At 42.7% G+C, this 26,562-nt stretch overlaps 1 protein-coding gene across 4 annotated transcripts in view; it reads left to right on the top strand.

Annotated features, from left to right (window-relative positions):
• Positions 1 to 26,562, top strand: part of dst (dystonin) — a 102,967-nt gene that overhangs the window by 72,514 nt on the left and 3,891 nt on the right. For 2 of the 4 annotated variants that reach the window (XM_079362284.1, XM_079362283.1), the window contains 40 exons: positions 4,642 to 4,803; positions 4,977 to 5,147; positions 5,437 to 5,603; positions 6,185 to 6,344; positions 6,541 to 6,867; positions 7,024 to 7,108; positions 7,954 to 8,195; positions 8,296 to 8,502; positions 8,649 to 8,768; positions 8,912 to 9,019; positions 9,104 to 9,322; positions 9,411 to 9,614; positions 9,870 to 10,101; positions 10,631 to 10,857; positions 10,939 to 11,061; positions 11,169 to 11,270; positions 11,900 to 12,001; positions 12,312 to 12,485; positions 12,692 to 12,847; positions 12,986 to 13,183; positions 14,017 to 14,145; positions 15,390 to 15,560; positions 16,932 to 17,087; positions 17,785 to 17,991; positions 18,267 to 18,386; positions 19,009 to 19,178; positions 19,461 to 19,620; positions 20,483 to 20,677; positions 20,754 to 20,882; positions 21,503 to 21,646; positions 21,814 to 22,002; positions 22,097 to 22,226; positions 22,379 to 22,542; positions 22,637 to 22,799; positions 22,880 to 23,034; positions 23,121 to 23,195; positions 23,356 to 23,373; positions 24,166 to 24,282; positions 25,489 to 25,606; positions 26,242 to 26,358. In XM_079362284.1, the coding sequence (XP_079218410.1) occupies positions 4,642 to 4,803; positions 4,977 to 5,147; positions 5,437 to 5,603; positions 6,185 to 6,344; positions 6,541 to 6,867; positions 7,024 to 7,108; positions 7,954 to 8,195; positions 8,296 to 8,502; positions 8,649 to 8,768; positions 8,912 to 9,019; positions 9,104 to 9,322; positions 9,411 to 9,614; positions 9,870 to 10,101; positions 10,631 to 10,857; positions 10,939 to 11,061; positions 11,169 to 11,270; positions 11,900 to 12,001; positions 12,312 to 12,485; positions 12,692 to 12,847; positions 12,986 to 13,183; positions 14,017 to 14,145; positions 15,390 to 15,560; positions 16,932 to 17,087; positions 17,785 to 17,991; positions 18,267 to 18,386; positions 19,009 to 19,178; positions 19,461 to 19,620; positions 20,483 to 20,677; positions 20,754 to 20,882; positions 21,503 to 21,646; positions 21,814 to 22,002; positions 22,097 to 22,226; positions 22,379 to 22,542; positions 22,637 to 22,799; positions 22,880 to 23,034; positions 23,121 to 23,195; positions 23,356 to 23,373; positions 24,166 to 24,282; positions 25,489 to 25,606; positions 26,242 to 26,358 (6,313 nt within the window). The remainder of the gene's footprint in view (positions 1 to 4,641; positions 4,804 to 4,976; positions 5,148 to 5,436; positions 5,604 to 6,184; positions 6,345 to 6,540; positions 6,868 to 7,023; positions 7,109 to 7,953; positions 8,196 to 8,295; positions 8,503 to 8,648; positions 8,769 to 8,911; positions 9,020 to 9,103; positions 9,323 to 9,410; positions 9,615 to 9,869; positions 10,102 to 10,630; positions 10,858 to 10,938; positions 11,062 to 11,168; positions 11,271 to 11,899; positions 12,002 to 12,311; positions 12,486 to 12,691; positions 12,848 to 12,985; positions 13,184 to 14,016; positions 14,146 to 15,389; positions 15,561 to 16,931; positions 17,088 to 17,784; positions 17,992 to 18,266; positions 18,387 to 19,008; positions 19,179 to 19,460; positions 19,621 to 20,482; positions 20,678 to 20,753; positions 20,883 to 21,502; positions 21,647 to 21,813; positions 22,003 to 22,096; positions 22,227 to 22,378; positions 22,543 to 22,636; positions 22,800 to 22,879; positions 23,035 to 23,120; positions 23,196 to 23,355; positions 23,374 to 24,165; positions 24,283 to 25,488; positions 25,607 to 26,241; positions 26,359 to 26,562) is intronic. The other 2 variants (XM_079362286.1, XM_079362285.1) reach the window with 2 other exon arrangements.

Raw genomic sequence — 26,562 nt, 5'->3', positions numbered from 1 at the left:
TTTTTTTTTTTTTTCAATTAAGGGGGTGCGCACTGCGTAGAAGGGTTACACAAACCTCCACTTGTGTTACATGGATTAAAATATCATTGGGGTGCCTGAGGTGGGGGAGGGGGACGTCAGTTTGGTTTTAAAGGCCTGCAGGGTAACTATTAAAGAAAGTGATTGATTCAGATTGTTGCTGAGCAGCGTTGTCATGGTGCATGTTTCTTTACCCCCTCTTTGTCCTGGGACTGCTCTGGGTGGAGAGGGCACACAGTCTCAGCTGCTGGTGGAAACTCCCCTCTGTAGCCTCAGGAGGAGATGTATCAAAAACAGCTAAGTGTTGATGGAAACTTTAGTTGTTTCTTTTTTCAATTGAAGCTTTAAAACCTCACAATTCTGTCTTTTCATTTTTATTTTCACGTGATGGGGTTCTTTGGCTAAGTGGGCTTCACTGGCAGCCCGGGGAGAGCGTAATAAACAGAGAAAGACAGCGCTCGGGGTTCGTCTCTTTCATGTGCTCTTACCATTTTAGGTTAAGATTTGAAAGAGACGCGCCTGACTTCATGTGTTTACGCTCAGGTTTTTTTTTTTTTTTACATGAGATTTGTAGGAGCTGGACTGAGAGAAACTGGTGTATGTAAATGTCTATGTGCACCTTAAAGGGGAGTTTAGTGACTCAACACTACTGGGGGTTTGGCGTGGGTGTCTTTTCTCTTCTTACAGACATTACATCATCAGTGTCTCTTGCAGTTCAGAAAGGAATTTCTTCCAAATGAATCACACTGTAGCTAACCTGGTTCATTGACATTGATGGGGGAAAAAGTGTCATTGTGGCCACACAGTGTTGCTTACTCACTGCCACATGTAATGACACACTCCTCTTTAAGTGTAACATGTAGCTCCTCTGGGTCAGGAAGGGTACACTTTATTTTTTTATTATGCCAAGTTTTTCTGGAAGCATAGAAATATTTTATTTGACAAATGCAGACCTTTATGTAAAACTTTAAAACAGCATGTGACAAGTTTCATCTCTTTGCTGATCTTGTCCAGTGCGTTTCCTGTTTTTTAGGAGTCGGCCATTATCACTCACCGTGAATCTTTTAAAAATGTAAACTGAGGTGGTTTCTGCTGCAGCTGACTTTGTCTGACAACTCCCAGGCAGCAGTGGTTTCTGGCATTTAGAATGAACTGAATATAGAAATGACGAACTGAACTGAAAACTCCAAACAGGAGCTTTAAACAGTGATGCACATGAATCCATTCATGCAAAGACTTTTAATGAAGAATGCAGAAAGATGACCTCCAAATGTATTTATCTCATAAAATGTTCAGCTTGAACAAACAGTACAGAACGTCACTTGCTCAGTGACGTTCTGTACAGAGTCCACGTTCCTTCCCCTGTCTGCACTGTTTAGAAACTCCTCTGTACCTGATTGTTTGGAGAGGGTGACAAGTGTTGAGCTTATAAGTGTTATTTTAGTCCTTGGATTGGAAAAAGTCTCCTCTTTTCACCCTCTAACTTTTGCTCTGCGTGGTAGAGTTACCAATTCATTTGAAGTGAACAAAGTCAAGCAGTGAAATGGGCTTTGGAGAGAAAACCTGCAAAGCGCCTGAATATTTAAAAATCATAAAAGCCTCAGTGGCTTATAATCAATATAATAATGACTTCCACCATGTCTTATTTATCTCTGCCAGCATCCTCTTTCCGGCTCCTTGCATGCATGCAAGAAGCTACTGGGGGGAACTTTCCAGGAAACAACATAAATTCCATTCATTATCCCCTCTATCCTCTTTTCTTGTCCTGTACCCCGGTCACTGGACATAAAAAGTGCCTTCATGCACTTGGCAGAGCTGTCGGTGTTAAATTACCTGGGACCTGAGCCTCCCTCAGCATTCCTTAGTAATTAAGAATATCTGCAGGGTTCACAGCAACCGTCCACGAGAGGAAAACAGAGGGCAGGGAGAGGAAAAAAGAGGAAAAAAAACATGTATCTATTTCAACATGGTGTGATGTCATCAAAGTGGGAGCTGCTACTGCTGCCTGTTCGTCTAAGTATTTACGTAAAAAAGGCTGGTGCATGTCTTTTCCCCTCCCCGTCCCTCAGTCACTCGAAAAAAAAAGGAGAAAGTACGAGGAAAAGTCAGTGGTTATGTCAGGGAGCAGGAGACGGCTTAGAAGTGAAGTCATATGGGCCATGCTGACATAAGGGGGAATTAGAAAGGGGGGGAGTTAAAGGGTCATGTGTCCACCAATCAACATGTGACGGAGCGGCTCTGAGCACAAATGGAGTTGTGGCAGATGTTGTCTGAATAATGAGCGGGGGCGGGGCATGAAACCCTCTGCCAGGAGGGTGTCTGTCATTGCAAGGGAGCGATGAGAGAGAAAGGGCAGGCTTTTTTTTTGTTTATCCACGAGTACCAGCTCTCCTCAGAACTGCCCACGGTTTGTGCTCGAGCCTGCTGGAGTTGTCTGTGGATATTATCACTTTTGCACTAAAGATTTGTACTTTCTGTCGTGTGGATGCTGTGAGGATTTCAGGGAGAAAGAAGCACTTTGGACCACAGAAACAGTGATTAAGTTTGGGCAATGCACTGAGAAGAGCCTGAGGAATATTTTTGGGTGGCTGCATTTAAAGAGTGGATTATCATTCCGACTGTGGAGCATAAAGCTGCTAGAGGACCCGAGCGTGCTTTGGGATTTTTTGATACTGTTTGACATTTTTGTATTTTTCTCGTTTATAATTTTTTTTTTTTTTTTTTAAAGAAGCACCTTTAGATTTATTTTTTAAACAGAAGTCGGAGCATTTTGTATTTATTTGTTATCTTCTTTTCTTTAAGAAAAGTAATTTCAAAAATGGTTCTTTTTCATCCTGTGCTCCTTTTTAAATGAACTGCACTAAAGCAACAATTACCTCAGTGGGTTTCACTACATCCTAAGTCTTTTCTTTGTAGTGAGTCGTGTCAATTGTTTTAGCATGGGGAAGCCGCTGAGCAGACCCGACTGCCTCAGACAAAACCCATCCTGTGTGGGGAAGGGGGAGGAGGAGGACCTGAACATCGATGACTGCTATGTGCCCCAGAGATCCATTTATGACACCGTGCGGCTCAATGAGCAGATAGACTCGGGCTCCAAAGGCAGCCTTTCCTCTCGGCACTTCACTGGCACCTTACCTTACACTCACCGCACGTTAGACCTCACTGGCCTGTGTGGGAATGGAGCCCTCTCAGCCTCCAACTCTTTTGAGCTCCGAACCCGTAAACCGGCTCATCTGGACGAGCGTCTCGTCTTCGATGGACTCAAACTCAATGGGCACATAAAAAGGCCGAATGATACCGTGCTGCCAAAGTCCCGTCTCCAAGGAGGAGAGAAGAAGGATCACCCTCATCATCGACGCTCATGGAGGACATTTGCGCCCACTAATTTGAGCGAGTATGCGAGCCGCAGTGGGACTTTGGGCTCAGGCAGTGCTGAAAGACCCGGCTTGATCAATGGCAAGCGAGGGCAGAGCATGACCAGCTCTCTGACATCTGAAGAGGACTCGGGACTTTACAGCCCCACTGTGGACAGAGAGCGACATGCACATAGATCACACAAAAGAGCAGGACCCGGCACAAGGAGCCTCTCGTCTTCAGAGGCAATGCACATGTCCGGGGACCTGAGAACTGGGCGTTCCCTGAGCTCAGGACAAGAGGAGTTCCCTTTCTCTCCCGCGAGGGACAACCGATCTTTTTATCACAGCAGCAGCTTGGTCCAGGAGCCACTAAAATCTGAATCTGCTGTGTTGGATGTAAATGGAAAGAGCAGTCTCAGTAATGGAGAATTCAAACACTCCACAGGGAGGTTATCTTCTAGGAGTCATAACGAGAGCTTAGGTTGGCGCTCCAGGACTTTAACGGACTACGATGAGCTGTCAACAGCTGAGCTGTTAGAGGATGTGTCATACAAAGACGACTGTGAGCTGGTTAGTGTGGTGGTGACACAGCCTGAGACGTACGGAAACTCTGTAACTTTACCCTTAGACAGCCGGCAGCCAACACAACCATGTGCTGAGCAACAAGGAGCGTCCAAATACAACATGGAGGAGCTCGAAGAGTTTCTTCAAACAGTGGAGGCCTGTCTGCCGAAAAGTTTACACACATTCGAGCACCCGGAGGAGCATGAGATCGAGGCCTTACTGAGCGCCATCGCTGCATGTCCTGAAATGGACCTCAAGGGTTATTTCTCCCCACAGGTGCCCACAAACATCCTCCTCCTTCATTCCCATTGGTCCCTCATTAACAGCTCCAGCAAATGCCTCAATAGATGAGACATCTCTTTGATGAGTGATTTCCAGCTGTTAGGTTTTTTTTCTTTTCTTACACTGCTTCTTACATGATGAGTAAGTGGCTCAGTGTTTAAAACAGATCACTTTGTGGCATCATTTAAGACTTAAGGAAGTCTCTGACAGGAAATGTATTTTTTGAAGAAATGTGATTGAAAAACTAAAAATTGAATGCTTTAACTGGTCTTTTGAAATAATTGAGAATGATTCCAGTATTTAAATCTCTCTCTCAGTTTCTTTCATCAACAAGTGAAATATACCTCCTCCAAATAAGCCTGAAAATTTTTTTTTTCGGAGTTATATAATCGTTCTTCTGATTTGTTTGATTTTTCTTTAGGATTTCCAGAAAGCAGACATCGACCCATTGCACACACAGCTTCAAGACATCAACTCCCTCGGCCAGGGTCTGATCCAAACTGCTGCTAAGGGCACCAGCACCAAGAAGCTGGAGGAGGACCTGGAGGGAGTCAACACAAAGTGGAATACCCTCAACAAAAAGGCCAGTCTTACTTGTTGATCTTTGCTTTGGAATAATGGTTCAAAATGTTGGCATAGTAATGAGTCATTCACTCTCTCTGTTTGTTATAGTGTTATCCTTTTTGATGAATTACTGGGTGCAGTTTGGCTTGGCCCTGAAACAGGTGACATCAATGTTTACCGTGTGGTTTGCAGATTGCTGAGCGTTCAGCCCAGCTGCACGAAGCCCTGCTGCGTTGTGGGAGGTTCCAGGATGCTTTGGAGTCACTGCTCAGCTGGTTGACTGACACGGAGGAGCTGGTGGCCAATCAGAAACCTCCGTCTGCAGAGTTCAAAGTCGTTAAAGCGCAGATACAAGAGCAGAAAGTAAGCTGGTGTCACGTGGTACAAACACAAACCCTCAAAAGCACACCAGCACTTCTGTTTTAATCTTTCCGCTCTAACACCAGTAAATCCACACAGTGTTATGACTTTGCCATTCATCTTATTTAACTGACATCTTTTGTTAAACCTGAGTGCGCTACAAAAGCTTTAAGTTTATTGGACGCTTAATTTGTGCCTGTTAGATTTACTGTTTTTCACCACCAAGCAGTGCCCTCTGTGAAAGCATGTTTAAGGCACCCAATAACTCTCCTCCTTTGTTTGCCTTTGACAGCTCTTACAGAGACTGCTGGATGACCGAAAGCCAACAGTGGAGCTGATAAAGAAAGAGGGCGGGAAGGTTGCGGAACTGGCCGAGTCTGTGGATAAGGAGAAAGTTGCAAAAGAGATCGAATGCCTCGGGCAGAGGTGGGACAGTCTGCTGAAGAAGGCTGAAAACAGGTCTGTATAAACAAGTGTAATATTAGACATGCCTCTAAATGCAATAAAAGTTGGAGATAAAGCGGTCCGCCCAGTACTTTTATTGTGACCTTTTACCTACTTTTACAGAAAGTTAGATCCCCTACATTCTTCTCTTTTGTTAAAGGAATAGAACTAAAAAAGCAAATCAGCACAGATGAGATGATGGATACCAATCTCTTATGTTTCTATTGTAAATAAGAGGCCAGCGAGCAGTTCTATTAGAGAGACTGGAAACTGTCTATGTTTCTATTTCCCGTCTCTGTACTAATCTTAGATAACTTGTACTGACAGAATTGAAATATCCATCTGCTAACGTCACTCCGAGTAAAAAGCATTGAAAGCCTCTTTGAAGAAATGTCAAGCTATTTCTTAAAATGAAGAGTTGAATGTTCAAATCAGTTCAAACTCAAATTACCCTGGATTGAATTCAAGACTGTGAAACATTATTTATGTTCCGTTTTATGTCCCAATAACACATTTTTCTAATAGCCATAGACAACAAAAATCTGCCTGTGTCTGTGTTACTGTCTTCCTAATTATTATCTGCATAATTGTGTCAGGCACAAGCAACTAGAGAGCATCTTAGTGGTCACTCAGCAGTTCCATGAGACCCTGGAGCCACTGAGCGAGTGGCTCGCAGCGACAGAGAAACAGCTGGCTAACTCTGAGCCCATCGGCACTGAGACGTCAAAACTAGAAGATCAGATTAGTCAGCATAAGGTAAAATCCAGAACCTTTCATCAGTACTTTGTGTTTGGATTCTTTTTTCGAGTTTAGTTTTATTCATTTAAGTTTGCACTCTTCATTATTTCCTTCATTATGTTTTCATATTTTTGTTTTATTTGTGTGTGTGTGTGTGTGTTTTTCTGTTTGTGTGGTGTCCTTGGTTCGATTCCCATCACCCTACCCCGGTCAGGTCTTAGAGGAGGAGATAATGAAACACAGTAAAGACCTGTTTCAGGCCGTCAGTCTGGGTCAGACGCTCAAAACTGTGAGCTCAGTGGACGATAAGGAGTTTGTTCAGTCCAAACTGGACACCACCCAGGCCAGTTACATAGAGCTCCAGGAGCGATGCAGGAGGAAAGCCGAGATGCTGCAGCAGGCTCTGGCTAACGCCCAGCTGTTTGGAGAGGACGAGGTCGACCTCATGAACTGGCTCAACGAGGTCGACGTGAAGCTGAGCGAGGTGTCCGTGGAGGATTACAAAATAAGTGTTCTTGAAAAGCAGCTGGCAGAACAACGGGTACACACTCCTCCTCCTCAGGCCAGGCATTATGTTGTCATTTCATTTCAGTTCATCCATCATGTTTCAGTTGATTATAGTTATTTGTGTGTCATGCATTGTTTGCAGCGAGACATTTTATCCCTCCATCTTGCTAAGGTTTTGCTTTCCTTCCAGGCCCTGCAAAGTGACATTGAGTTGAGAAAGAAGAATGTGGACCAGGCCATCGCTAACGGGATGGAGCTTCTGAAACAATCCACAGGCATGTCTGACTTCATCTCTTCTTTCTGATCACAGGTCATTCAGTAAAATCCAAGCAAAACGTTCAGCCTCTATAATAAGCTCCGCTGCCTTTTTAGAATCTGTTCAAAGTTGTTAATGACCAAATCACTATCAATGTGATTACCAGAACACACCGCCAGGTTTTCAATTTTCAGCTGAAAAAAAATTAACGAACGTTTTACCGTCACTCTAAAGAGAAGACGGGTATTTATATAGTGTGCTTAGTCATCCACTGTAACCATTGGTTACAGAAGAGCTCTATGAAGTCACTGGTCAACCACCAGTGAAGACTGGTGGTCGACGTCCTTTAAAATGTTGACTTTTTATCAATCTAGAAACAAAGCAAAGAGGTAGAGCTAAGGCGAGCTACTAAATGCCCACCTGTCAGTCATATCAGCCACGCCCACAAATGTCTGCTTAACTCTTTCTATCATTATAATCAAAACAGATGAGCTTTAAAAAATGTTTAACTCTAGAAAAGTATCTACAGATCTAAGAAATGAACTTCTGTATCAAAACCAAACCAAATGTTTTATCGTATTGTAAAAAACAAGGGACTAGGAAGTCCTTTGTTAATGTTGCCAAGTGGAAACTCGAGAAAGTGCATTCTTCTGCAGTTTTACATTGAAAATGATCTTTAACATCTCAGGCTGCCGCATGGAGAGAGAGGATTATTTAGACATATAACCCTGTAAACACAAAGTGTCTCTAACTGTGGAACTCATTTATGTTACCTCCAACACTATTTCTTGTCAGGACATCACGTCTCTGTAATGCATGATAAATACCAAACACCTGTAATAATGAAACACTTTCTCTATACAGGCGATGAAGTTGTTGTAATTCAAGGAAAACTGGATGGAATCAAAACAAAGTATGCTGAGATCAACTCTGTGAGTGACAATGTTTTGAAGAAGCTGGAGCAGGTTCTGAGTCTCTCCACCAAGCTGCAGCACACGCATGAGGATCTGAGCTCCTGGCTGGAGACAGTGGAGGCTGAGACCAGAACGTTTGCCGATCAGGAGCCAGTGGGAGAGCAGCTTGTTCATGCACAAAGCAGAAAGAAGGTAAGAAGAAATACATGTTCAATAATAATACATCAGTAATACCTCCAAGACTGTATGAGTGAGCTGCTTCTTCTTCTGTGTTTGACGTAACCCTGTCCAGGCCTTGCTGAAGGAGACCAAAGAAAAGAAATCCTCAATGGACAAGCTGAATGAGTTAAGCAGTTCTCTCCTGGATCTGATCCCCTGGCACGCCCGGGAGGGTCTGGACAAGCTGGTGACCGAGGATAACGAGCGATACAGAGCTGTCTCTGACACCATCAACCAGCAGGTCGACCAGATCAACGCTGATATACTCAAGTCACAACAGGTACAACAGAGCCGCTGATTAACTATGTGCTTTCTTTTGGCTCTCCTACTACTTGAATTGATGCATTTTTCTAAAGAGTTGTATCATTTCAAGCAGAAGATTTTTTTTACGTTTATTATATTATAACGTTTATTTTCTGTTTCCAGTTCGAGCAGGCTGCAGACTCTGAACTCTCCTGGCTCACTGAGGCAGAGAGCAAGTTGCTCTCAATGGGCGAGATCAGGCTGGAGCAGGACCAAACCACAGCCCAGCTCCAAGCACAGAAGGTTAGCCTGTCATAGTGTGTGTGTGTGTGGGTGTGTGTGTGTGTGTGTGTCTGGATAGATACAGGCCTCCATCTAAGAAAAGTACAGTAAACAGTGGTTTTATTTTGGAACAGCCAGTTTAACTCACTCTACCGGTTCTCTAGATCTTCTCTATGGACATCATGAGGCACAAAGATGCTGTGGACGATATTGTAAAAACTGGAAAGGCCATCATGAACAGCAAAAACCCAGAGGAGAAAGAAACGTTGAAGGTGAAGAGATTTAGTTTAAATTAGTAACATCTTTTTTTTTACAACATGGACGTAGATTTAATGGGACTCTTGTTTCTCAATCAGGCCAAGACCGAGACTCTCCTGGAAAAATACGGTATCGTCAGTCAGCTGAACTCAGAGCGCTGTCTGCAGCTGGAGCGGGCCCAGTCTCTGGCCACTCAGTTCTGGGAGACCTACGAGGAGATGTGGCCGTGGCTTCAGGAGACCTTGAGCACCTTCAGTCAGCTTCCTCTTCCTGCCATCGAGTATGAAGCTCTGAGGCAGCAGCAAGAGGAACTCAGGGTAAAAAGGAAACAGACTTCTCGTTATCTTAGAGCAACATTTTCATGAACTCAAAGCAGCACTTTAACATGTGTCGACTCCTTTGCAGCAAATGCGGGAGCTGATCTCGGAGCACAAGCCTCACATCGACAAGATGAATAAGACGGGACCTCAGTTGCTTGAGCTCAGTCCAGGTGAGGGAGCACCAATCAGAGAGAAGTACACAGCATCAGACCAACTTTACACCCAGCTCAAGGCTGATGTCACTCAGAGAGCTGCTACTCTAGATGAGGCCATCTCCAAATCTACACAGGTAAGGAGAAAGTGTTCAGTGGATGTCCTATAGGAAACATATTTGTCTTTATTGGATATTATTATTTTATAATGATTTCAATGTGTACATTTCGAAACTTCTATACATGTTGAATTCAAGCTTCAACCAGAAGACGTTTGCATGGGCGCTCGTCAGCCCTGATAAAAATTTTTTTTTCCTTTTTTAGGAGAATCTGCCATTGAGTGACATTAACTTCACTACATAAAGAATGTTTCTGTCTTTGTTCGTCACCAGTTCCATGATAAAATTGACCCGATGCTGGAATCCCTGGGGCGGATAGCTGAACGTCTGCGCCAGCCTCCGTCCATCTCAGTGGAGGTGGACAAGATCAAGGAGCAGATTACAGAGAACAAGTCGGTGTCTGTGGATCTGGAGAAACTGCAGCCTTCTTACGAGACGCTGAAGCAGCGTGGTGAGGAGATGATCGCTCGATCTCGAGGAGCAGACAAGGACATTTCTGCCAAAGGTATGACACACATCATTAAATGTTATTGTTTTTCTCTCACATGATTGTCCAATACATTTAAAAACAAACGAGACAAATAGCAAATTAAAAAGCAACGGTAGAAACGGTGCATCAGTTAGTGCTGTCTGTGTCAGGGGTCAAATAAAAAACAAAACACTTCAAGCTTATGTTGTTTTGGTGTTTAGGAATTTAGATGAGAAGGTCTTGAAAACATTTTCTGTGAACGTCAGAATAACGCAGCGTCTCCAATTCGAGACAGGACATAACGTCCTGAAGCTTCTACGTGAAGTTTTAATTCACGAGACCAAAAGACATTATCCCAGGTGTGATTTTATGTGAATACCGTTCTATTTCACAGCAAGAGACAAAGAGCAAACAGTTTCTCATTAAACCTGTCCATATGTGTAAGCTTTGTTCCCCAGCACACACAGTTGAAGGTAACACACTGATATCTGTGCCTTCTGTTTGTGTTCTGCATCTTCACACTGTTTATTGATTTATTGTGTATTCGCTGTATTTATCACACAAGCTGTTCAAGACAAACTGGACCAGATGGTGTTCCTCTGGAGCGACATCCAGGCCTTGCTGGAGGAGCGGGAGGCTAAGCTGCTGGATGTGATGGACCTGGCAGACAAGTTCTGGTGCGACCACTGCGCTCTGATCGTCACAATCAAAGACAGCCAGGACCTGCTGAGAGAGCTGGAGGAGCCTGGCGTCGACCCCTCAGTGGTCAAACAGCAGCAGGAGTTTGTGGAGGTAGAAAGATAGCCCAGAAATGACTCATCTTGTTTGAGTGGTTGAGAGCATTGGAGGATAAACTGCTCCTGATTCCTACAGGGATTTAAGGAGGAGATCGATGGACTGCAGGAAGAACTTGAAGGGGTTCAAAACCAGGGTGCAGAGCTGATGACTGCGTGCGGGGAACCTGATAAACCTGTGATAAAGAAAAGTCTTGATGAGGTACAGACTAAAGAGAATCTCATGAAGACAGAAGACTTTGGAGAGTTCTTAAGGCTTTCTTTCTTCGCACATGGCTTGTTGGTGAAGATGTTGTATGAATGTTTCAGGTGAATTCAGCGTGGGAATATCTCAATAAGACGTGGAAGGAGAGAGTGGAGGGACTGGAGGAGGCCATGCAGGCTGCTGTGCAGTTTCAGGATGGCCTACAGGTACTTATAACACATCTGTACTGTATCTGCTGCAACAAATTAAACACAATCAAACAATGTCATCCCTTTTTAAAATGTTATTTAATGAGGGATTTTTCTCTAACTTTTTATCGCTTAACTTAGCCCAAAACAGATTTTTCTAAACTTTCGTAATTTCACTTTTAAGATTTGTGTATTAGCATTTAGTGTGTAACTCATTAAAGAATAAAGTCAGAGTTTAAAGTTGGAGCCACACAGTGAGCCAGTTTATGTAAAGCCTTTCAGATAAAACCACAGATTACGCTGCTTTGCTGCTTTTATTGCAGAGGAGTGAAGTGATACAACACTTTATGAGAGACCTGTTAATTTTGAAACAATAAACACAAACCACAGAGCTGTGCTGTTATTGGCTCAAAATTAGACTTTAAAAGAAAGAGTCCTCTGCTTTCCTTTTCTTAAATATCCCTGTTTATTCTTCTTTTAAGATTACTGTTTTGTTTTCCAGGGCTTGTCTTTATTTGTCAGCCATATAGATTTATGAGAGACTAACGATAAGCTGCGAAGCTAAACACGACACTAAATGAAAGGTGACTCCCTCAACACAAAGCTTTGTTTGCCTCACTAACAATGGCTTCCCACCTTGTTTCTAGGGTATGTTTGACTGGGTGGACATTCTTGAGAGCAAACTGGATTCAATGTCACCTGTAGGCACGGACCTGGAAACTGTCAAACAGCAGATGGTCGAGCTCAAGGTACAGACTTTAATTTGTATTTCTGTATACATGATGTACATCAGCTTGGGGTTATTTATTCCTTACATTGCTGCAGTGTTTACTGTCACAGACCATCTCTTACATTCCAGCTGTGTTTATGGTGCTTTAATCTTAACCTGCCCGTGTTTCCCTTTTATCCCAGGGACAGAAACTCAAAGTATTAATACTGTTTGATGGACAATAAAACGTATTTTGTGCTGAAAAGACTCGGCTAACAGGGAACAATGACCTGTACATGAAGCGTTGTGCTTCTGTTGACTGACTGGGTGTATCACACTGTATGGTTCAGGAGTTCAAAGGAGAGGCGTACCAGCTGCAAATTGAAATGGAGCGCCTGAACCACCAGGCAGGCCTCCTGCTGAAGAAGGTGACGGAGGATGCCGATCGCTGCGCCATCAAGGAGCCAATGTCTGAGCTCAAGATGCTGTGGGAGAACCTGGATGAGAAGATCATCAGCAGACAGGTCAGAGAGAAAAGAAGCGTGTAGACTTCAGACATCAATACATACAATACATTGCTGAGGAAAAGATGATATCTACTTTAAAAAGATGAATGATGCTGGTTTGATACATCCTTTACTTCTTGAACAGTGGTCCCATGTTACATGCAGTGGGATGGGTTGTATACAGGTCAGTGTATGTCTAATGGTTTAATCTGTCGTTAATCCAGCACAAACTGGAGGGAGGCCTTCTGGCACTGGGGCAATTCCAGCACGCACTGGACGAGCTGCTGGCCTGGATGAGCCACACCGAGGAGCTCCTGAACGAGCAGAGGCAGGCTGGAGGAGACCCTAAAGCCATCGAGATAGAGCTCGCCAAGCATCATGTATGAGATACAAGCCAGAAGTGGATTTTCAGATTATTGTTTTTTGTTTTTTTTTTCTAAAATGAACCTCTCCCCATGCAGGTTTATGTCCCTGTGCTTCTTAACGTCCGGACGTTTCTGGCTGTTTTATCGTTTCAGGTTCTCCAAAACGACGTTTTGGCTCACAAGGCCACGGTTGAGACAGTCAATAAAGCCGGGAATGATCTGGTGGAGTCCAGCGCTGGAGAGGAAGCGTCCAGTCTTCAGAGCAAACTGGAAAACCTGAACCAGCGGTGGAAAGCCATCCTGGAGAAGACGACGCAGAGGAAGCAGCAACTAGAGAGTTCTCTGCTTCAGGTATAAAGATTATTTTCATCCCAACTGTATCAGCCTGGGACATGTTTCATTGTTTCTTTTTTTTAAGCCATGATTGATCCTTTTCTCCCAGAGAGCAGGAATGTTTCGTCAAAGCCACACTTTGCTCTTAGGGAGAAATCTCCTCCATTCCTCTAGCCTCCAGCAGAGTCTATTTTCATTTCTTTGACATTTAGCGAGGAGCTTTGATCTGCGAGAGGAGGAGACATGTTTGTGAAGTTTCTGACAGACTTTTACAAGATGACAACGAGTCTTTCTCAGTAAGATCTGCCAAGAGCACAGCTTTCTTTAGGACCCAATTTACTCCCAGACAGATAGACAGACAGACGGACTAAAAATGAAAAAAACAGACAAGGATAACTAAGAACTCTCCAGTGTGCTAAACTGGATTATAAATGTCATAGAAATACCAAAAACCCTGATAAATCAATAAATACCCAATAGATATCTTAAAAATTGCAAATTTAACATATTTTCTGCGTTGTTTTGATTCTGGCCTTTTAAATGGTCTAATGATGTTTAAAAAAAAAGGCTTGTCTATATCGCTCAGTTCTGCATCTCATTGTTGTTGGCCCAGTTTAATTGTAACAGTTTTACATTGACCTTAAAATAAGAAGCTTGTTTTTAGTGATCTGCCCGCTCTTAATTCTTTACATATCAGGGTTTTTATTCATTTGCAGTAGTAGCTAAATGAACCCCGAGGAATTAATAACTCAAACATCCTCCTCTCTGAGCAAGAGGTTGGCAACAATGTGTGTGTGTGTGTGTGTGTGTGTGACACCTTTTGTCCTGACTCAGGTTGTATTGTGTTGTAGGCCCAAGGTTTCCATGGTGAGATAGAAGATATGCAGCAATGGCTGAAAGACACAGAACGTCAGCTGTTGGCATCAAAGGCTGTGGGAGGCTTACCAGACACGGCCCGGGAGCAGCTTAACGCCCATCTGGTATGTGTTTAACAATATGAAAGGCCACATACAGATGGCTGGCTCGTAAGGAGACGACTATGTCTTTTCTGTGTTTTATCTGAAGTGTGAAAATTAAATGACACTGCAAAATACATGACTTGCATCCCCATGCAGGAGACGACAAAAAAGCCTTTAAAGCGCTGCAAATTGATTCAGCCGTGTCCGACGATGATGAATTTAGGAATGTTTACCTTCTTTGTTTTTCTTTTCTTTTTTTTTTTTTTTCTGAAGGCGAAACTCAAGACAGTCTCACAACACACTCTCCCAAAAGACGCATCAGCATCGACCAAAAACAATAAGATCTGTTGAAAGAAATAACTTCCATCAGAAGTAACAGTACACCGTTTGTGGGAACAGTCTCTGCATGTCTCACTGCGATTCATTCTTTCACCATTTTTGGACTCAATTTGGACAGAAAAATAAAGTGCACTGACAAACTCATCACTTACACTAGGGTTATTGCTGAGAATTGAATTCATTTAATCTTCTTTATTGGCATGAAACATGTAATCAAGATTTGTTCAGGTTGAGGAAAAGAAAGTAAAGAAGGAAAAATAGCAACCAAGTCCAAAGTCTTTTAGTCATCTCAACAGCTTTTCATTTTCCACACAAAAGTTGGGAGAAATGTTTTATTCAATAAACAAAAATAATAAAACATAGATAAAGTAGAACCAGAGAAAAACACATTTTTGCAGATGTCGCTTAATATTTTCCAGACCTGTATCAAACTCGTTGGCAGATCGGTACTTTCTATGCATTCATTCGTTTATTTAGGAACTTTAAAAAATAAAATTAAATAAAATCCATAGACAAACTGAGGAAATAACAGTGAGAGCATATTTTATGTTTATATATATATATTTAACTAGTTTATGTTCATAAATATCTTCATCAGTTATTTGAGTGGCTTAGCTTTGCATGTGAATAAAGGTGAACACAGACATGTATGCATGTAAATGGATTGACTCTGGATGTTTTAAGAGTAACTAGTGATATTGACTTGGACATGATAATGCAGGACAGGAACATTTTTCAGAGCTGTGTGGTGACTTACTGGCATAGTGGCTCTTGACCTGCACATATCTCTATTTAAAGACTGCAAAATGAATTGTTGTAAACATATCTTCTGTGAATATTCTGAGATATTACTTAGTCTTGTTGTTATTCAATCTGTTTTACCGATCCCGTCTCTCATCTCGTGCCATTGTGTTCACTTCTTCCAGGAGTTGTGTTCTGCCTTGGAGGTGAAGGAGGAGCTGTATCAGGAGCTGATGAACAAGGGTCAGCAGCTGCTCGCCGTGACGCCCGAGGGCTCCGACAGCAACACCGAGCTGGACCTCGCCAACCTCAAGGACAAATGGGAGGCCGTGCAGGGGAAGGTCGCTGAGCGAAAGGTATGCGGTCAGAGCTTGTGGTGAGAACAGCAACCTAATGAATCATGACTTCAGCTTTCAGTCCAGGAGGGAGAGATCGCTGACAGACACTTGAGCCATGACGCTGTAGTTGTAAGCCTCTAATCCTACTGCTGGTAATGAATGGTGTAAGGAGGGATGTGGCTGCACTGTAGATCACAGCAGGAGTGTTATTGAGTCCGACAAACAATTGGCCTCATAAGTTTCCACGCTGGAATTGATAGATGATAGAGTTAAAATAAAGAACCAATCATTTTTTTTCTCTTTGACACATATTTACTCTTTTCTGTTCCAAAAGTCAGAACGGAACTAAGAAAAAAAGGCGTTTAAATTTGCTGCACTATTTATTTGGAACAAATTACAAAATGAATTGAAACTTAAACACTTTTAAGAGGAAGTGAAATGACTTGGAGGCAGAGACATCTGGCTGTAGATGTTCTCCCTGATATGTTTGAGGCTGACCCTGACAAACTCTTATTTGTGTCTTTTAATTGCCTGAGGATCATTGTGTTGTTGACTGCTCGTCGCCTGTTACTTGTGTTGCTTCTTGTTTTGTTCAGGACACTCTTGAAAAAGAGATTTTTAATCTCAATGAGTTTATTTTCTTTCCTGGCGAGATAAAGGTTAAATAAAAAAACATATTCCTTTGCAGGCATATGTTTGCTTTTCTGAAATAAATGTATATTATAAATATTTCATATGACAAAAACAAATCCTCTCTCCCTTTGCACTCTTCTTCCAGATATGGAGATGCTTTCTGGCTGCTCCACAGTTTGCCTTTGCTTCCTATTTACTTTGGTCCCGATCCAGAGTATTCAGAGTCTGCTCGATCTTAGAGCTGCAGCTGCTGGCCAAACTCTCTGCAGCAATTTGACACCTCTCTGGTGGAGTGGATTCTATTTTTAAGCAGAGAAAATGACAGTAATAATGAAATAAGTACTGACTCTTAATACTGTAGTTCTGTATTTAGCATTTCTCTCAACATGAGCCTCATACTCATTATGACTCTCATCAAGTTATTAACACAGCGTTGACGAGACTTTGTCAAGGTCTCCGGCCGTAACAAATGGATGTTTTTCAGCGGTGGAGTCATTGTGAATGTTTCCCTCATTCAATTAAAAGCTCATCATTCCCCCTCCGGAGACGTCTACTTCCTCTGTTTAAATAGAGGTCATGGTTGGCACAATTGACGTGTAATCGTTTTATCCAGTGTTGTAGCAACCAAGCGGTTTGTTTTTCAGCTTTGTGCAGTGTGATACAGGTATAAATAGTTCTCTGTTTGGACAGAAAAGAAGGTAACAGGATTACTTCCCTCGTTGAGCAGCGGAGCCTGATGATGTTTTTGGTCTGCAGGTGAAACTCGAGGAAGCCTTGACGCTGGCCACAGATTTCCATGACTCTCTCCAGGACTTCATCAACTGGCTCACACAGGCGGAGCAGACGCTGAACATGGTGTCTCCCGCCTCCCTCATGCTGGAGACCATCATGTTTCAGATCGATGAGCACAAGGTGATCTGTGTTGGGAGAAAAGAAATCCTCACGACATGAACTTCATGTTTCTCTGTAATGATTTGAATGAATTCTTCTGATGTTAAAGTGGAAGCAGCTCAGTGGGATTTCATGTTTTAGTCCAGCAGTGAGCAACTCCTTTATTTCATTTTATTTACAAATCACAATAAATTAAAAAGAACAAGTACATGATTACATGCGAACAGAATTTCCTAAAAACCTAACAGGGACTTCTAGAGGGGAATTCTCCAAGCACAATCAGGACAGAAACTTGTCAGAAAGGCAAAAATCCATCTGTTGTTCAAGTATATTGATCATGTACGTCGCAAACAGACCTCTCTAAAAAGGATGTAGAAGTCCGCGATATCAGAGAGTTACAATCTCAGAACATACAAGCATGAGTACCACAAAGATAAAGATATAACGATGTTAGAATAGAAAGCAGAATAGATTTTTACAAAGGCAAAGTATAAGTGGAAGTCTGCTGAGAGACAGTGAGAGATTTGAAATATCAGTATAGTGTACACATAGAAGCGCGTGCTTCACCTTTTCCATCGAGCACACAATGACTCCATCCCCTCGTCCTTTAGTGCACATCTCAACACGAGTCACATTTCCCCCTCTGTCAATTGAAAATCCCTCTTTCGCTTCCTTCTGATCATAAACAACTGACCCAAACCTCCTGCCCCCTCTGCAGATGTTTGTGACCGAGGTGAACTCCCACAGGGAACACATCATCGAGCTGGATAAGACAGGCACACATTTGAAATACTTCAGCCAGAAACAGGATGTGGTCCTGATCAAGAACCTGCTGCTCAGCGTGCAGGGCCGCTGGGAGAAGCTGGTGCAGCGTTCTGTTGAGCGTGGCCGTCTGCTGGACGATGCCAGGAAGAGAGCCAAACAGGTACTCTGCGTAGTTCTTCTGGCTCTGATACGGGCATTGTTTCACTGCTTTTAGGACATTTTTATTATCATTGGAAACTCTGCCCATTTGATGTCATGCCCATTTTGTAGTCTTCAGCCTATTTTAGCATTTTCATTAGTGCAGGCTCTCTTCTGTTCCCTTGACCCAAGAAACCTGATCGTCCAAACATTTAACAGGCCTCTGCAATCAGTCAAATGAAATCATACTTCTTCAAAACTCCTTCCACAATTCTTTCTTTCTTTCTTCTTCATTAGTTTCATGAAACTTGGAACAAACTGATGGAGTGGCTGGACGAATCCGAGAAGACTCTGGACTCGGAAGTGGAAATTGCCAACGATCCGGACAAAATTAAGACTCAGCTGGCGCAACACAAGGTGTCTAATCATCGTCTTATCTTGATTCACTCGGGGATACCTCCAGATCGCTCTGACAGCATGTGCAGCGGAGTTTCTGTCATTAAACAGAAACGGCGCCTCCATTCAATCCACTTTTTACAAGTCGGAGTTTTGAGGCAGCTCTCACACGCTCCATGGTTAATGTGTAATATGTTTAGTGAAAGCTGTTTATGGGAATCGCTGTCTCTGCAGAATTCATTCATCGTGCATTTGCTTTTGTATCCGACTGCTAACTCCTCACGTTGTCTGTGTAGTGTTATGTGGTAATGTTGCACTAATCCTATCATAATCCCGGGGTGGACCAAGTGTATTAGGAGATGACCTTGCTTTTGGATACTTTTAATCCCTTGGTAGCAGTGGCTTTTAAGTTTTGACCCCTTTTTTTGTTTCCTTTACAGAATAGTGTGTTCTTAATCGCATAACGCACAGATTAAGAGTTTAGATGCTGTGTGACATGCCGACAGTAACGGGGAGAAAATCCTCACTGATGTAACCCCACACAGCTAAAGACAGAGACTGACAGACCCGGCTTGTTCATTTCTTAAATGCAGTCAAACTGCTTTATTGCTTTGGTGATACAGTGTCTGTTTCTCACACACAGGAGTTCCAGCGCTCCCTGGGCAGCAAACACTCGGTGTACGACACCACCTCTCGAACAGGACGGGCCCTGAAGGACAAGACCTCCCTCCAGGATGATAATCAGAAACTGGACGACATGCTGAGCGAGCTGAGGGACAAATGGGACACTGTTTGTGGGAAGTCAGTAGAAAGGTAAAGATATATCACCTAGCATAGCTTAGCATCAGGCACAGAATCTGTATCAGGGTTTATCCTCTATACGGTTCATGCTTTAGTTTAAAAAAAAACCTCAGCTTGGTTAAATAACATACATTCATGTATAAAACATTTAAGTCTTTTAAAAGGAGAAGAGCATTCAAATGTTTCATGTAGCAGCTTCTGGTGTGCGGACTTCGTCTTCCTGTGGTCATATATATTTTTTGGTCCAGTACTCAACGATTCAGACCTTTGTAAATACATTTTGCTCTCCTGCAGGCAAAACAAACTGGAGGAGGCCTTGTTGTTCTCGGGCCAGTTCACAGACGCTCTGCAGGCTCTCATTGACTGGCTGTACAGAGTGGAGCCTCAGATGGCTGAGGATCAGCCCGTACATGGAGACATAGACCTGGTTCTCAACCTGATTGATAACCACAAGGTAACAAAAGACTCACTTGACCCTCAAGACAAGCATCACCCAAGCTCTAAAAATGTCTTTTCAGAGCTGCTAGTTGAACATTGCTTTAAAAAAGGAAGCAGCATCCAAACTCAAACACGAGCGCAGTACTTTTCACGGGTGCATTAACACCACCCTTTGCTTTTTTCACTGATTGTTTCTCATCACAATAGAAAACAAAGGACTTTGAAACGGCACCAAAGGGGAAAGCATTGTCGTACTTTTCCATTGAGAGTCCTGTTCTTTGAAGTTTGCTGTTAAGCTGCTGTAGTGTGTTTGCTCATAACCATCATGTTTTGATCAATAACTGCACTTCATCAGCAACAGAGCAGAACTGGTTTCTTGTTGCATCAACAGCTGAGCTTTTTTTCGACTTAAACAACTTTGTTTATCCCTGAGGGTAATTCGGTTCCACAATTTTTTTTGAAGTTGGATTAATTTGTGTCATCAGTAAGTTAAATTTTCCATTGTGCGTATTTGTTATAAATATCCCAAGAACAAACAAGCTTTCGGATTTTTGTAAATGACCTTATCACTCATCTCTTTACAGATTTTGTCAAGTACAGATATGAAAAGAGTGCATGGTTTTCTGATGTTGTTGTTCTTTTAAATCTGTTTTTACAAATAAAAACAGGATAAAACAGGTTGAAAGCGTTACAGGAAATAACACTCACACACATCTTAATGCAGCGATCTAACCCAAACCAAACACCCACAGCTGATCAAAAAGCTATGCTAATGTTTCAGACGGTTAGAATAAAGATTTATCTGTCCCCCAAAAAGTAATCCTAGTGACTTTGAGAGCCATCAGGATCATGTGTCCCTTGTTGATTGATCGTTGCAGGTTTTCCAGAAGGAGCTGGGAAAGCGGACTGTCGGCGTTCAGGCCCTCAAACGGTCAGCGAGGGAGCTGATTGAAAACACCAACGATGACTCGTCCTGGGTCAAAGTCCAGATGCAGGAGCTGAGCACTCGCTGGGAGACTGTGTGCAACCTGTCTGTGTCCAAACAGGCCCGGCTGGAGCAGGCTCTGTGTCAGGTACCGAAGACGAGGCCTTACACGGGTTAGATAGAAGGTGTTCTAACCCTGACTGATGAGTCTCCTCTGATTGCAGGCTGAGGAGTTTCACTCCACTGTTCACATCCTGCTGGAGTGGCTGGCTGAGGCAGAGCAGAGTCTGCGTTTCCATGGCAGCCTGCCTGACGATGAGGAGGCTCTGCAGGCGCTCATCGAACAACACAAGGCAAGGCATTCAAATATTTTATTGGTTGGACTGAGTTGGTGGAGAGGGCGCTTTGAACTGTTTATCAAACACTGAATTTACTGCGGTGTTGATTCCTCTTCATGGCCTTTAGGCAGTCCTGAATAAAAAAAGACAGGCTGTTTCACTTTCTTTATTTTTACAACATGTCATCGATGCTACCAGGCCGGTTCCTTTGTTTACAATTTAAAAGAAAAGTTTTACAGTGAGCCGCTAAAATAATAAATTTAGTTTTTTAAGGATTTTTTTGCGGTTAAAACGAAAACATTCATAAAGTGCTTGTTCTGTTTTTTAGTGAAGCACTTTGGGCTTCACGCTTTTATGTTTGAAAGGTGCAACATGACTTAAAGTTGTTTGAGTTATAAGAGGGCTACCATACCTTTTGTTTGTCGAGTCGCCAAAATAAACAAGAATTCAAAAGTTCCTCACAAAGCTTCAAGAAGTTTGACTAGTGGATGTTTTGATAAATCAGTGAAACCTGTTTTTGACATTTAAACTCACTTCAACATTTCAAATGTTTCTGATCATGTCCTCACATTTCTCTCAATTTACACGTTATAGATGAGATATTGATTTTCCATTTGTAACTGCAATTCTTTTAGGAGTTCATGAAGAAACTGGAAGAAAAGCGAGTGGCTCTAAATAAAGCAACCAGTATGGGGGAGGCTATTCTTACCATCTGCCATCCAGACTCTATCACGACCATCAAACACTGGAACACCATCATTAAGGCCCGGTTTGAAGAGGTCAGTGCACAGCTGCATCCCTGCACTCATGCCAGGCGGCTCCGTCATACCCATTGGTTTAAAGTGTAGATACGTCTGGATTCAATGAAGAAGCCTGTCTGCACAAATCACTACTTTGGGCAGCATGAGAGAAATGATTGTTGTTTTGTGCCTCCTTAATGTTCCAGGTGCAGGCTTGGGCCAGGCAGCACCAACAGCGACTGGCCACGGCTCTCACTGAGCTGTTAACCACTCAGGAGCTGCTGGAGAATCTGCTGACCTGGCTGCAGTGGGCCGAGACCAACCTCAACAACAAGGACAAAGAGCTGCTGCCTCAGGAGCTGGAGGAGGTCAAAAGCCTCATAGCAGATCACCAGGTAGAGCCAAACCTCTTCTGATTCCTAAAGTTGACTGTCAGATACATGCATATGCAGCGTGAACTAGAAGCGCACTTTATGGTTGTTCCTGCAGGCTTTTATGGAGGAAATGACCAGGAAGCAACCAGATGTTGACACAATTACAAAGACGCACAAAAGGAAGGCTGCCCCAGAACCCCAAATCCAGTCTCACATCCCTGTGCTTGGCAAAGGAAGACCTGGAAGTATGTAGCACATGAATACAGCTCACAGAGCGTGACCTGAGCCATCTGGCCCAGTGCTGAGTCGCTGCAGGATGACACCACATCCTCATCGTGTCAGTTTTAACACTTGGGATGATGTAACTGTTTTCTATCCTTTTGTCTTTCACTAACAGGAAAACGTTCTCCAACACAAACAATGTATGCGTCAGCAACGCAACCTCCCATTGAGACCAAAAACCCCAGAGTGAACCTGCTGGTCACTAAGTGGCAGCACGTGTGGCTGCTCGCTTTGGACCGGAGGAGGAAACTCAACGATGCTTTGGACAGACTGGAGGAGGTGATCAAGCTGTTCTAGCCTTTTTTTGTTGTTGTCTTGATGGTTTTTTTTTTTTTGCAGTTTCTCGTAGCTCACAGCTCTTCTTCGTTTTCAGTTGAAGGAGTTTGCCAACTTTGACTTTGATGTGTGGCGGAAGCGCTACATGCGCTGGATGAACCATAAAAAGTCCCGCGTCATGGATTTCTTCCGTCGCATCGATAAGGATCAGGATGGCAAAGTGACGCGACAGGAGTTCATAGAGGGCATTCTCTCCTCCAGTGAGTATGATGCATACTAGCTTACAATGGACCGCAATCAGAGAAATACTCGTTTTTAACACTTCATGGCTCTTCAATAGAATTCCCCACCAGTCGCCTGGAGATGAGCGCTGTGGCGGACATATTTGATAGAGACGGCGACGGCTACATCGACTACTACGAGTTTGTGGCAGCCCTTCATCCCAACAAGGATGCCTACAAACCTCTAACAGACGCTGACAAAATTGAAGATGAGGTGATGCAAACTCTCATGCCCGCCGTTTTTAAATCTAGAGACCTAACGAGAGAACGATGATTCAATCAAACGTTTTCTGATTTTAGGTTACGCGTCAAGTCGCAAAATGTAAATGTCCAAAACGATTCCAAGTGGAGCAAATTGGTGCCAACAAATATCGGGTAAGGATACTTTGATTATTGAACATCTCTAAGCAATGCCATGATTTTAAAAAGCTGTGGAAGGAAGGTGCTGAATTATGCTGCAATAGATGCCAAAGAGGTCGATACCTTTCAAAAATCTCTAATATGTCTATATTTTATTGTTTCCTCACATCACCAGTTCTACCTTGGAAACCAGGTACATATCCAAGTCCTCCCCTGTTTTTAGTCTTTTCTGCTCTTAAACCTTTTGTGCTGCTCATTGACCATGTTTGCTTTCCAAGTAACACTCTCTGCCCAGATTCCTGGCTGATGTTGAAAGACTGAAACTCAGAAGTAGAAATAAAGATCTAGGGCTGTCTGATCTGAATCCATAACTGGAACATCGAACTAAGTTTACCTTTAAGTCCAGGATGAAATCAAAAGATAAAAACATGTTTCTAAAGAGACAAAGAATCAGCGGCCTTGTGTGTTTTTCTGTTTGATGTGACTCTATTTTAGATTATTCTTCAAAGATCAAATGTTGTAAAGATCCATGTGATCGTTAGCGTAGCAAATTTTTAGTTGTCTGCTTTTGAGTTTCAGAAATGCAATATAAAAGTGCCAAAACCATTTCAGCCCATATTTTTTATCAGTCCACAGGCATAAGTTCATCTGCTGGGCTTGTTTTAAAACAAGAAAAACGCTTTCTGTGTGCTTGCCTTTGGCGCTTCAGTCTCATGGGAATGACTAACGTTATCACTGGCTGACACTGACTCTGTTTATCAATTTATCTTAACCTCAATGATGTCAATGAGTATGTTTAACTGCTGAGTAGATATGTCTTAAAGAAATTGCATGTTGCAGTTTAAAACTTCACGAGTTCGTATGTGCCACATGCTTTCTTGTTGCAGTAAGGTTAATGATGGGCCGTGTTAGAAAGAAGGTTCAGATTGAAGTAGATTGTGTTTATGTTTCACACAACATTGAATTATAATAATTCTTTTGACAGTTTGGTCTGGTTCACTGCTTACATGACTCCTTAATCGGCGATGAGACAATAGCAAACAGGGAAAATCAAAATCATGCCCCCCACCTACACGTTGCAGTTTTGGAAAGCTGTATTCTGGTAAATGGTTATTCTTAAGATGTGTCTTGTGCCTCTTTTTTCCTCCAGATCATCATCACCTTTAATGTATTTGATCACTAAATTCACCAGCGGCATTAAATCATTCTGATAATCATATAAGTGAGAGATTATATTACCAGCTGAAGAGATATCATAAGACAATAGGCACTTAGCGGAGGGTCATCAGTGTTTGGTCATGTCTGCGTGTCGCACTGTGGTGGATTAGACAGAACCGATCAGAACCATTCCTCATGTTGTTCTCATTGGAGCTAGCTGCATTGGGTCTGCATCAGTGTGAATGCATCCTGAGTCTTAGCTGTAAAGTGCAACAAAGTTCAGGAGATTGTTTTTTTTGTCCGCCTGATCGTGATGTGAAATTGTTTTTTTTTTTTTTTACATTCTTGTTGAAAGCATGCGGCTGTGATTGTCTCGTGTGTTTTTGTGGCTAATGCTCGCGGTCACATCCAACTGGCCGACTTCTGCCAACTGTCACCTCCTAATCCTCGAGCCGTTCACACCCATCACACGCCTCGGTGTTTGGGTGTGAGTGGTTGTTTAGATGAAGGCAAATTATTATACTCTAGTGCCTCCTAGTGGTGTGGCAATGTGCCTTCAGTTTATGGGATCTTATTTACAGGCTAATAACTGAAGCCTGACACTGCCAATTTATGTCACACATTATGGCCTGAAAAACACAAATTAGCTGAAATTATTTTTTAAATATCATAAAAGATTTTAGTCCATTGTGCAAAGCTGTAACACAATAGTGTGACTGATATACATGAAGGCATGTCAGTATGAGATAACAAACATGAAGTTTAGTATTAAAAAAGGAGACTCCATCACTTCCAGAAGAAAACCAGTTGGATTGATCTCTTGTGTGATTTGTGTCTTTGAGAATGTTTTCTGCTTTAATCTGTTTCTATTTAAATCTGTGCAACATGGAAACAAAATCAGTGCTGAATCGGCAGAAATGATCTTTGAAGCCTGTTTTAATTTAAAACTTTGCACCGAATATTTCCAATGAATTTGTCCCTTTGCACGATGAAATCCAAATAAACTAAGTCAGATTGTGCACAGCAGTCTGTGTTTCCAGTGTTGCACAGCCACGAGCCTGCAGTGAGTGAGTGCTCACACTCAGGTCAGTGTTTTCACATGTCCCCTCTTTGTTTTCCTTCCCCCCCACCTCCTCACCTCCCGCTTTAGTTTGGAGACTCTCAGCAGCTCCGGCTGGTACGGATCTTGCGCAGCACTGTGATGGTGCGGGTGGGAGGAGGCTGGATGGCTCTGGATGAATTCTTGGTAAAGAACGATCCCTGTCGAGGTGAGTTCAAAAGTTCACCACCTCAGCACAGCTGGTAGACCGCTGAATAGTAAACACATCTAGTCCTTTTTATGCTCTTCATTTCTCTTAGACAGTGTTGTTGTTTTACAGAGAAATCCTGTACAGTACTTCAGACTGATGTTGGCTAATCCATGACTCAATCCATGTCACTCTTAGAAGTGTTCTTTGAATTGAAATATTCATCTTTTATAGAGTTTAATAACTTCACATATTTAATTAAAGTAACAAACTGTGAAGGTAAAAAGTGTTTTTCTTGGTTCAGGATCAATTGAAGGCTTTAGAGAGATTAAGAGTCCAGTTTCTCTTCTTGTTAGAACATGGTACTCTTATTTTGAAGGTTTAACTCTTCTTCATGAGGTCTCCTCGTCACACAACACAGAGCTCCAAAATAGCTTTAAAATGTTGTTTGTGTCAGCAGATAATTATTTTTTTATTTGTATGAGAAGAGTTCGAGGTACACGTACTGCTCACTGATGTTTTCTGTCTGTGCCCACATGCAGTCTGAAATCTCTGTGCTCTCTATACTTGTTTCTGCTATCGTTTGTATTAATCATTGATTTCTGTTTCTTCCTGCCAAACCTTTCTCCTGCTCAACATGATATCGTTTCTTCTAGTTCATCACCACGGGAGCAAAATGTTGCGCTCGGAATCAAACTCTTCAATTACTCAGTCTCCTATAGGTTGGCAAATCTCACAATATCTCACCTTGCTCCATGAACCCACCCACAGTGGTATGTGTGTCTGCACAGCCGAGCGTGTGTGCTTGTGTCGGTGCTGGTGTGTACTTCTGTGGCGGTGTGTGACGATCATCATCCACATAAACCAGCTCCACTCACAGTCGTCCGTCATTCAGTCACAGTTGGTGTTCATGCATGCAGTTGTTTGTGTGTGAGTCGCACCACCTGCTCACACTTCCTCTGAGGCTTTTTTTTTTT

The sequence above is a fragment of the Symphodus melops genome (genome assembly GCF_947650265.1).
Source record: "Symphodus melops genome assembly, chromosome: 15".
Lineage (NCBI taxonomy): Eukaryota > Metazoa > Chordata > Actinopteri > Labriformes > Labridae > Symphodus > Symphodus melops.
The sequence above is the reverse complement of the archived record's forward strand: the minus strand, read 5'-3'. Positions and strand labels throughout refer to the sequence as shown.